General features: G+C 37.3%; 1 protein-coding gene across 1 annotated transcript in view; it reads left to right on the top strand.

Annotated features, from left to right (window-relative positions):
• Positions 1 to 12,242, top strand: part of LOC124712283 (phenylalanine--tRNA ligase beta subunit) — a 105,185-nt gene that overhangs the window by 33,805 nt on the left and 59,138 nt on the right. The window contains exons 4-5 of the mRNA XM_047242580.1: positions 9,115 to 9,187; positions 9,268 to 9,534. Of these exons, the coding sequence (XP_047098536.1) occupies positions 9,115 to 9,187; positions 9,268 to 9,534 (340 nt within the window). The remainder of the gene's footprint in view (positions 1 to 9,114; positions 9,188 to 9,267; positions 9,535 to 12,242) is intronic.

Genomic DNA, 12,242 nt, shown 5'->3' on the forward strand with positions numbered 1-12,242 from the left:
ATTAGGCTTTTTATGCAGAAAATAAAACCCAATATAATGCTTACTTCTTTAGTTGAAAATAATTCTGACTGATTTTTTAAAGTTTTATTTATTTATTTATTTATTTTTTAAATTTGACAGCAGCTCGATTCTGGGAACTGTACACCAAAAGTTCATTCTGTACCTGTAAACTGAAAGTATGCTTGATATAATTATGAAAATCTGCCTCAACTGCACAAACTATCTGGTGTTTACCTAGGTTTCAGCGTGGGTAACCACACCTTCTTCAGAACAAATATAAAACAGCTTGCCTAAATAGGCATAGTCAAAGGCTAAAATCAACACCTACAGCGGCAAGACCCCATGCCTATTTAGGCAAGGTGTTTTATATTTGTTCTGAAGAAGGCGTGGTTACCCACGCTGAAACCTAGGTAAACTCCAGATAGTTTGTGCAGTCGAGGGAGATTTTTCATAATTATTTCGATACTTATGATTGCTGACGCGCTGCAATGCTGAAAGTTCTATGCTTGATATGTCTGTAATATCATGTCCATATTACAGCTTATGTTCAGCACCCATCTTATGTAGCAAATAATTGACAGTTCATCTGTGAGAATTTAGCATAGTAATGCTGTGCTGCAGTCAGTGAGCAAAGCGAAGATCAGAAAAATAAAGGTGCAAGTGAGACTACAAATAAATACTGTAATCCTTGTGTTTCACCACTTTGGTCGTATGGGAACTTGCTCCCCACCATATGCTTCTCTTTCATGAATCATTTGAACTTAACAGGTGAAAAAACATACACAAAAATACACATTATTTCTGTCATACAGTTGCTCTTAGCTCTGTTTCATACCTGTCCTTTCTCCTCCTTTTTTGACCACTATTCTCTCTCTATTCACCTCACTTTTTATTTAGTCATATCTGTAATTTACAATCAGTAAACAAGATTATTCCAAAGAACTAGGTAGTATGGTACAAGTGGTGCAAGAACTAAATCAGTATCTCAAACAACTTGTTTCTGTTATCAAAGTTGAACACTGTTACTATATGTGTTATGGACCATCTATTGTTGGAAGAGAGTACTATGATCTCTTGAGTAAAAGTTTATATTGTTTCTAATAATAGATCAGGTTTACAGATAATGCTATCCTGTTCTTCTTTTGTTGCTCTCTTAGAATTAATTTTTGCAAAGTACAAGGTGCACAGATGTTATTCCCAAACAAAGACACTGCCTGCAGAATAACTCTGATATATCCACTTTTTATGAGATGCTATTCCCATAGCACAATATTGTTGGAATTTGAAGGAATGGGAGCAGTCTGTGAGAAATGAAGCTTTTAGTTGGTTTTTGTGGTGAGCTGAAGTTGCGTTGTTGTGGAGTGGTTTGTTTCATCCAGGTTTATGTTTGTCTTACCGTGGGCACCTATTTCATGAAGTGATCTGCCTCCCTGATGCTGTTTGTAACATTGTTTACCTCAAATACCTTCTTATGGTCATCATTTCTCGGATTCTTGATGCAATGGTCCAGCGATGCAGTGCCACTACTTGTACCATGGGACTTCATTTCTGTTAGCAGAGTATTTTCTGGCAGCATCTGATTAAAACTGTAAGATTTATTGCACACATTAACACATTAAACACAGTTACATAAACTGTCATATTATACAGTTTACAGAATACCAGCAATGTAAAAGATATATGCACAATCAAGGCATATATTCTGAATTCTGCCCCCCCCCCCCCAACTAGAATCATGCCTACAAAAAAACTAGCAAAAGAGAAACACACATCATTCATACATTCATACACACAAGCAAGCACAACTCACCAGCATCTCGGTCTGAAATGCTGGAGTTGGTGGTCATGTGTGCATGAGGTGTGCTTGCTAGTGTGTATGAATGATGTGTTTGTCTTTTGCTGATGAAGGCTGTGACCGATAGCTTAAAGTAAGTGTTTTTTTAATTGTGCCTGTTTGCAATGTAATGTGTCTTCTTTATGCTAAGTAGCAGTCTATCTTTTCCTACATTGTTGATATTCCTATCTGGAGTTTCCTTTGTGTGAAACACAAAAAGTACATTTTCAGTCCAAACTCTTGTAGCAGCAGATGGTGGCAAGGCTTTGCCACAAGTTTTATCATAATGTCTGCCAGCATTTGATGTGAAGAAATGTGCTCTACTGTGACTTGGGCTGACTTTTTTTCTTCTCTTATAAAGTTTGTTTTGTATCTATGTGTTTGCTTCAACTCTTGTAGCAAGTCAATTGTTGCTTTGTTGTCTCATAATAGTTTGATAGTATCCTTCTAGTAGTTTGGAGATATTTCGTTGTCTAACCTTTGAGTCCATAAAGCCTCCTGATATTGCAACGTCAGGGTCATATATTCTGCCACAGTTGTGGATGAGGCTGTGGTTGGCTGTTTCTTACTCTACCAGGATATTATTGCACCTTATGATTTAAACAGATATCCAGTTGTTGATTTCCTGTCTTTGTAACCTCTGGCCCAGTCTGCATCACAGCAGTCCTGTGCTTTAAAAAAGAATAGCTTTGCCATTCGTTCCTTTTAGATATCTAAAGATTCTTTTGACTGCTTGCCAGTGTGGCATGCCTGGATTGTTACAAAAAGATTGATAATTCCTGTAGAATAAACTAGGTCTGGCCTTGTTCCTAACTGAGCATACATTAAACTTCCTATTGCTTCATAAAAGGGTATGTTCTTCATAGCTTCTTACTCCTGTTCTAGTTTTGGACTTACCATGAGTGAGCATTTGGTTACTGTCCAGAGATGTACATATTGTTAAAATGTCTGAACCTTGATTTTTGTAATAGACACAAGGATCAGCTGTTGATGTCTTGAAGTTTAGATTCAGCAGTGTATTGTCTAATTTCAAGTTCTGGCAGCAGCCACCTTGCTTTAATCTATACACTGTCTTTTTTAGTCTTTTATTACTAGTATCCTTCGCTGTCTTTGTAACAGTCTACTTCTGGAACTTTCACATAAATCTCTTCATGTAAATCACAGCCGTGACAACATATAGGTGATAAATGGCAAAATCATGTTTAGCAGCCTTAATTATAAATATCTTAATGAGTTATATTTTATAACTGGTGCATATGTTTCATCATAATCCAGGCCTGCCTTCTGAGCATAAGCTGTGTACTAGCTGTACTCTGTAGAGTGTGGCCTTTCAAATCTTTTTTTGTTTTAAATGCCTATTTCACATTTGTTGGTTTCTTATCCAAAGATGAAACAGCAGACTTCCATGTGTGGTTCTCTTTGTGCGATTGTAACTCTTCTTGTATTGCTTTCAGCCAGTTTTCAGCATTGTCTGACATCATTGCTTCTTGCACTGAGAAAGGGTTGGTGTCGGATGTCTGTTTAGACTGATAAGCTACAAAGTCACATGGCTTCTTTGGCTTTGGTATTCTGAATGACTTTCTTTTTGGCTAAAGTTCTGTGGTTGCTCATAGCATCATTTGCATTATCTGGGCATGGTTCCTCATTGCAGCTAGTATTCCTCAAAGTACTGCTCGATGTGATAGTGTCAGTTTGGGCTCAGAATCTTCAGCTTCGGTCATTATTTCATTTTGCTTCTTTTCTGTCAGTGGGAGAAACAATTGAGTTGGTTCCTGTGACTTGGTTTCTTCTTTATACTGTTTAGAAGTACCTTTGTGCAAGAAAACATCCCTTGTTTTTATTTTCTATGGGTATTAGGTTCAAAAAGCTTGTATGCTTTTGATTCATCGCAGTATCCTATCAATAGTTGTTTTTGTCCCATTTTTATCGGTTGACTTTCAGAATGTGAACATAGGCCTTGCTTCCAAATATTTTGAGGTGTTGGAGATCTGGTGTTGTGTTTGTCCAAGCTTCTTCTGGCTTCTTGCTTTTTAATGCCTTAGTCAGAGAACTGTTAATTAAATAGACTGCACCAGTGACTTGATTCTGCTCAGAATTTATTTGCCAAATTTGCTTTGAAGAGTAAGCATCTCGCTTTTTCTTCTACGGTTATAACACTCAGTACTCTATTTTGTCCTGGTGTATATGGCACTGTAGTCTGATGTCAGATCCCTACTTGTCTAAAAAAATTTATCAGTTCATCATACACACATTCTGTGTCATTACCTGTGTGTAGAATGCCAATCCTTTGTCCATTTTGCCTTTCAGCTAGAGTTTTAAAGCATTGGATGAGCTGTGGTACTTTATTTTTATTTCTGAGAGTATATACAAATTTTACCTGGAATAATCAGCAATTAAAGTAACAAAGTATCTGGTTCCTTCAATTGACATACCATATTTACCCGAATGTAAGCCGCACTCGAATCTAAGCCGCACCTGAAAAATGAGACTCAAAATCAAGGAAAACAAATTTATCCGAATCTAAGCCGCTTCTGAAATTTGAGACTCGAAATTCAAGGTGAGAGAAAAGTTTTAGACCACCCCTCCAAATCGAAACAAAGTTGGTCCATTGTAACGTGAAACACAATTGAGGTTGAATGGATGAAGATACAGCTACAGTAGTTTGGTCGAGTCGTAAGCTCAACAGTTAAGCTTTACGAAATAGCCATTGCTATGTGTCAGGCACTCCGTCGGTATTTATACGGGTACCCTTCCTTTTTCACATGCTTCGTCTGGTTTGAATCGATTGCTTATTTTGCTTTGGTCTGATAAGTGTCGTTCTCTTTGTTATAGGTGTTTAAGTCACTCTAAGCTGAAAATGCATTATTGTACTGTGTCATGCATTGTTTATCGCATTCTGATAACGAGTGTTTACGGCCTGTCGCCACTCACAGCGTGGCTTGCTTAGTGCGCGCTACCGCTGCTTAGAATAAAAAAAGAGAGAAATTATCTCATTAGCGAAACAATGGCAAGAGACTGCTATTTGTTGTTACTTACACTGCCACTTTCTTTGATAATGATCAACAAGAACCAAATAATAGCTGCGTATAATAGAAGATGTTCTGAACGATAGTTTAGCAAACATTTTTCTCTGTTTGAAAATCTTTGCAGACACCTCTTTAGTACATTACATTCTGCACAGAAATTAGAGTCATCTTAGGTTTAAAAATTTAGTCAGTTGCCGTGCTTCATTTATGACTGTAGCAATATACAGCATACGAATAATACGGATATAAACATGACATGATATGTATATTCTTCCGCATTTGCTGTTGTCTCGGTCTAGTTTCGTAGTTTATTAGGCAGACAGGATTTAAATGAGATAGCAGCAAACACGAAAGAATACATGGCATAATGTTTACATTCTTCTACTTGTTCTTTTAATTTATTTACTGACGCAGAGGTTTTGGCGCCAGTATTTAGCTTTGTGCCTGCAAAGCATACCTGTGTTGCGCTACGTATATTTGACGGCAGAAGTTAGTTGTGGCGACACCTACCAACATTTTTCAGAACTTCCGCTTACGTTTGCACTCTATTCTAAGCCGCAGGCGGTTTTTTGGATTACAAAAACCGGAAAAAAAGTGCGGCTTAGATTCGAGTAAATACGGTAGTTTGCATCGGCCCACACAAATCTGAAGAAAGGAAGGAAGATTGGTTTTAACGTGCCGTCGACATCGAGGTCATTAGAAACGGAGCACAAACTCATTGTGTCAGGGATAAGGAAGAAAATCAGCCATGCTCTTTCAAAGGAACCATCCTGACATTTGCCTGGTGCGATTTAGGGAAATCACAGAAAACTTAATCTGGATGGCCGAAGGCAGTTTTGAACGGTTGTGCGCCTGACTGTGAGTCCCGTGTGCTAACCACTGCACCACCTCGCTTGGTACACATGTTTAGTGAACTAGCTTGAGAATTTCTGTGTCTTTTGAGTCAGATCATGAAAAAGGAAATCTTGTTAGTTTGCCCTCTAAGCAAATAGCACAAGGAATATTAACTGTTCCCTCAAATGAAATTCCCCTAGCCAGGCGTTTGTGAAGTGCATGCATAGCTTCAGAATGCAGATGACCTAGTCCTTTATGCCACAAGTCTGCATTGTTTGAGTGTAATGCTGATTTTCCTTCAAACATTAGATCAGTTGCTTGGTGTAGTCAGTACATACCATTTGCTAAAGACGGGCTGGCAACCACATTTTTGGATGTGTCATAAATATGACAGCCTTGTTTATTAGATAAAATTGAATGACCTTTTTCTACTATTTTACTAACAGGTAGTAGATATGTGCTTAGCTGAGGCACACACAGGATATCCTGTATTTTAATTTTACCTTTCTTGTTGCCTTTGTGAACATCTACAATTGAAAATCCTAAGCCTTTTACAGGAAAGTTATCATTATTTGCTATTACAACTTGCGAGCCTATCACTGTTTCACAATTATTTTTGTCGTATGGATATTTAGACATGTGTGCTGATGTGCCTGAGTCTATATATCATTCTGCTGTGCATCTTTATGTGCAGCTGTGTTTGAAAAGAATGTCTGGTAGCTAGCTGTCTTGGCTGAAGTTTTTGCCTTGTTTTTGCTGTTGCTGTTTTTGTCGGATGTCCATACTTCTTGCAGTTATAGCATCCTGGACAAGTTTTGAATGAAACATCACTCTTTTTCTTGGTGACTTGAGCAGCACTGCATGTCAATGCTTAAGTGGCATTATCATTTATTTCTTGCAGTAATTTATTTCTTATGGAATCTTCTGTGATTGGAAAGTTTGAATTTCCTAAACTCACAATCATAGATTTACATTCGTCTGGTAGTCCTGCAAGAACACCACACCCAATCCAGTTTTCTTTAACTTCAAAGCACAAGCCATTTAATTTTTTTGAAATGGAAATTATCTTTGGCACATAGGAAGAGGCCATAATCTTTGTAGACTTGCTTTAGCTTGTCCCACACATCTTTAGCTACAGATGTATCTTGCAAATGAACATATACTGATGGATGGACAGAGAGTATAATTTTGGCTCTTGCTACACAAACTTTGATTACGTCTGATATTTTTCCACTGACTCAATTGCACAATTGTTCGTGTTCTACACATGATCACATAGCGAACTCCCATGTACTATAGTTTTCACTTCCCGTCAGTTTCTCAATAAGAGGCAGTGAATTTGTATTTACAGAACTCATTGCATTAGAAGTTATGTGGTTTCATATTCCTGCTCGCTGCTGCTAATTTCTGCTATCCAATGTTCTGGTATTTATTTTTTAATATTATGATGAATTATATAGTCTGGGCCCATAACATGTTAACAGAGTAATTGCTGATGGTATCTGATTGGAGTTATAAGATTTATTGTACACATTAACATGTTAAACACAGTTACATGAACTATTGTATTATACAGTACACAGAATAAAGAATAACAATGTTCCTAGTAACACAAAAGATATATATGCAAACAAGGCAATAGATTCTAAATTCTCACAATTTCCAGCTGGAGTGGGTCAAGGGCTGAGAGAGCAAGCTTGCATTCTATAGCAACTAGCTACAACATTATGTAACCATTTTTTAAAGAACTCTTTTGTATTTAACATTTCTCATATGCCATAATAATATCGAGTGAACAGATATATCATTTACTGTATGTTCCTAGCCAGTCTAGACATAAGTCACTGAATGACAGATATTTAGTTAGTTAATTAGTAAGTGATTACATAAAATAGCTTTATTTGTTCTGAGTTTAGGACTTTATCATCAAGCACCTTCTTCTCTGGAGTCCACAGCATCCTCAAAGTGCAACTGGAATAGTAAAGTGTAAATGACTTAACCATCCCAAGTAAAGACACTTGCTCATCGTCACATCCTGTGGATGCATTATAGTTACATTTCATCCTTCTCATCTGGACATGAATCCAAAAATGCGCAGACAGTGGGTCATTCTTCCCATACTGCTACTTAAAACCATGTTTTTCCATGAACATCCTTCATTGGTATAGCTGAAAGAAGTGAGACATATTGCTATATTAAATAACAATATATATCACTACAATTAGTAATGCACTCCCATTGAGGATTCCCTTCTGTCATACAGTTGACCATTGAAGTTGATCATATTCTGCTTAGCAATGTGTTTTACAGTGAAACTTCCTGGCAGATTAAAACTGTGTGCTGGACCGAGACTCGAACTCGGGACCTTTGCCTTTCGCGGGCAAGTGCTCTACCAGCTGAGCTACCCAAGCCCGACTCGCGCCCCATCCTCACAGCTTTACTTCTGCCGATACCTCGTCTCCTACCTTCCAAACTTTACAGAAGCTCTCGTGCAATGGTAGAGCACTTGCCCACGAAAGGCAACGGTTCCGAGTTCGAGTCTCGGTCCGGCACATAGTTTTAATCTGCCAGGAAGTTTCATATCATTGCACACTCTGCTGCAGAGTGAAAAATCTCATTCTGTTTTAAAGTTGATAGTCAAGCTTTCTTCCAAGCACAGTTTGACAAGACCATTCATGTTGTGCACAGACAACTGGTTGGTTGTAATGCTCACTTACAATAATGTCATGTGGTTATTGATATAAATTTGGTATATTGGTCTGACAGATGACATTGTTGTTGATTTTACCAGTGAAAACTTTTATGAGCCACTTACTCAAACTGGAAAGGGTGCAACTGTGGTTAGCTCATGAACATGGGGTTTAAACTTATCAGAAATTGTGAAGGAACTGTAACATGGGATGATGAATTAATGCGATGATGCCACAGAGGAGAAGGAACAAAAGAAAATCTATAATGAGTTCAATGTTGTTCATATCCTCATAGCCTTAGTACTATATGTTGTGGCTAATTAACTCTGTGATGTAGCCAATAAATAAATTTAATAATATGTTTATTTTGTTGTCTTGTTAGGGACTGTCAGTTCTGGGTGTCTGAAGTATTTCCGTTATAATGGAAGGACCTTGGAAAGTCTCCTACATTTGCAACTGTAGCATTCTTAATGTCAGTGTACCTTTACACAAAGGCCACCTTTCACATAATCAAATGATTGGTTACAACCTGTAATAGGGTTAAAAGAATTACCCAACTGTTGAGAAGGTCCTGTGGGCTCATGCCAAAAAATTTTACTATCATACTTTTAGTTTATATCGTGGCTGTCTACAAATGAGTGCTCATCTTGTGTATTGGACATCTCTTTTTATTGTACTTGTTGTTGATAACACCAGCACTTTTCATACAAACATATGTGTGTTGTTTTAGAAAGCCATTGCCGAGGTATAGAGCAGTGAAACCAGAAGGATCCAGTGTTCAGAAGATTATCATAAAACCTGATGTGAGTACATTAATTTACTTGTATATTTCTAGTTTACATTATGAATATTTTAATTTTTGTTAGGTTTTTGTTTGTTGCAGACAGGACTGATACGGCCTTACGTAGTTGCTGCTGTACTAAGAAATATAACTTTCAATAAAAACAGATATGAAAGCTTTATTGACCTACAAGACAAACTTCATCAAAACATATGTAGGAAACGTTCCTTGGTGGCAATTGGTACTCATGATCTAGATTCTGTTGAAGGTCCATTCATTTATGATGCTAGGCCACCAGCAGACATCAAATTCAAGCCTCTTAATCAGACCAAAGAATATACTGGTCTTGAAATAATGGAACTTTATTCAGTAAGTAAATGTTTATTCTTATCTTTGAATAGTTGTTCACATCTCACTGACATCATTTGCTGAATAATTCTGAATCAGCAAAGTTAAATATATATTGATAAACATTTTCTCATGTATAGGTTAAAGTTACAGAAAATGAATCATGATAATCCTCATCTTTCACACATAAAAACAGTAAATTCTGAAAGGTCATTCATTTGTTTGTGTCATTAAGCATTATGTCTACATCCTTTGTTGGATGCTTGTATTTTTAACTGCAAATTGTTATCACTTCATACAAATAACAGGATTCAGTTTATATAACACTTAGCTTTTGTGACAGATCTTTTCTTCAGAAGAAACCTATGTCCATATCACTCTTACCAGTCCCAGCAATACCTCCATGTTGAGAGCTGCTATCAATCCCATGCCATAAAGTCACTCCCATACAGCCTAGCCATCCATGGACACAGCATTTGCAGGGGAAGTCAGCCTCATTCCCAGTACTAGTAACTGAAACTAGTTTCCCAATCTTGTTCCAAAACAATCTCTTACACTCTATCTCCAAACACACTTACCATTACTCACACAGAGTCTGACCATCCATAGGAGAGCATCTCCTTCATCACTGAGTATGACCAAGGACTGGAACAACTAAATTACATTATGCCCTGAAATGAAGAATATTCTAAAGAAATTGTGTCAAGTGAGAGGGAATAATAAAATATCCACTTCATTTGTGTCCTAGGATGAACTGTCCCCCGGGTGGAAGAGACCTTTCAGGAGGGGTTGAGAGCAGAGGTTGCAGTCTGCTGAAGATGGTTGCTCATGTCAGCAACACTGATGTCTGTCACCTGGGCCCAATGAATGGATCCAAATCGTTCATTCAGACTATTATGGATCAGTCTGATGTTGAAAGAAGGAATAAGACAGAAAGCAGAAATATTAAATTTTGCATTTAAACATGTATTGAAACACAAGGATTCTGCCATTCCAATATTTGAGTGCTGCACAGACTCAGAAATTAGAGTTAGTGTCATAAACACCCTCAGTATTGAAACACAATCAGGGCTCCTCAGCATGAACAAAGCGCAATATCTGACAGGATGCCATTTAGATTTTGTGCTGGATATGTTGTGAATTAGCCTGTCTTCTAGCCTATGTTTATTGAGAGTATCCTGTATAGGGAATAGTTCTTTGTGACAGGAAAACACTACAAGCTGCTCTTGCTTACAAAAAGGGCAAAAGAATGAATGCACAAAATAATACAGACCAGTGCCACTTACATCCTTCTGCGGCAGGATCTTAGAGCATATTCTAAGCCCAAACATTATGACATTCCTTTAGGAAAACAATCTTCTCTCAAAGAATTGCTATGGATTCAGGAAGAACCATTCATGTGGAATACATCTTGCATTATGCGTACACAGTCTTTTGCAAACAGTGAGACAGGTGAACAGATAGATTTTATCTTCCTGCATTTTTGAAAGGCAATGAGCACTGTTGCAAATTGTCAACTAGTAATCAGTTTACAACTGTACATACTTACTTTGTAGATATCTGATTGGCTTGATTAGTTTTTGATTATTAGAACCCAATATGTCGTACTCCACAGAGAAGATTCAGCAGAACTGAAATTAACATTTAATGTGCTCCAAGGAAGAATAATAGGACCTCTAATGATTGCAGTATACATACATGATTAATCAGGTAGGATCAACAGTTCTAGCATATTGTTCACTGATGATGCTGTTGTCTGCAGGAAAGTACTGCAGTTGGACATCCAGAAACAAATGCAGTAAGATTTGAACAAAATTTTCCTGGTAGCTCTCTTTAAGTGTGGATGAATGCAATAATACCTATGACAGAGAGAGAGAGAGAGAGAATCTGATAGTGTATGATAACAAATTTAGAGCTTGTGACATCATGTAATCCAAGAAATGCTATGAATTTGGATGAATATTTAAAATCACTATTGGGGGAGACCTGGAAAACATAGATTTATTGGAAGAGTTTAGGAACCCTCAGGGTATGTAGGCTGATAACCCACACCACAAAAAAAATCAAATCACATAAACTAAAAGTAGAAATAACCATATGACTCTTAAGCTTATAACCTTTGGCCTGAAAAGGAATTTAAGAATAGTGAGAGAGATGGAAAGTTTAAGACAAGTCAAAAAACGAGGTCAAGAACTAATGATTGGATATATTGAAATTAAGTGAAATAAGGTATGTAGAATCTGGGGAGATTCAAACACAAAATGATGAAGTGCTTCAGTATGTAGGACAGTCAGTGAAGATGCAGTGCACAAAAATGATGAAAACTGCAAAAGTAGTTTACTGGAGTGGAAACAAAATATCCCTGCAATTCAATGTTATGCACCTACTAAAGTGGCTGAAGGGGCATTAAAAGATGCATTTTAAATAAGGCTAAAGGGAGTCCTCTTACAAACTAATTGCAAAGGCATAACACTTTTAATGAGAGACTTGAATGTAAAAGTAGGTTCAGAACATGAAGGACTTGAACACAATCAAGGATGTCCACAGCTTTGGAAACAAATGTAAATTGTGAACTGTTGGTAGATATATATACTGAACATGACCTAGTCATCAAAGACACATTGTTTCCACATCGTAACTGTTGTAAGAGAACCTGGAGGTCACCATGTCGTATTACTGTAAATCAAATAGATCACATGGCCATAAACCAACACTCTCTGTTAAATGTG

Source organism: Schistocerca piceifrons, chromosome 1 (assembly GCF_021461385.2).
Source record: "Schistocerca piceifrons isolate TAMUIC-IGC-003096 chromosome 1, iqSchPice1.1, whole genome shotgun sequence".
NCBI classification, from domain to species: domain Eukaryota; kingdom Metazoa; phylum Arthropoda; class Insecta; order Orthoptera; family Acrididae; genus Schistocerca; species Schistocerca piceifrons.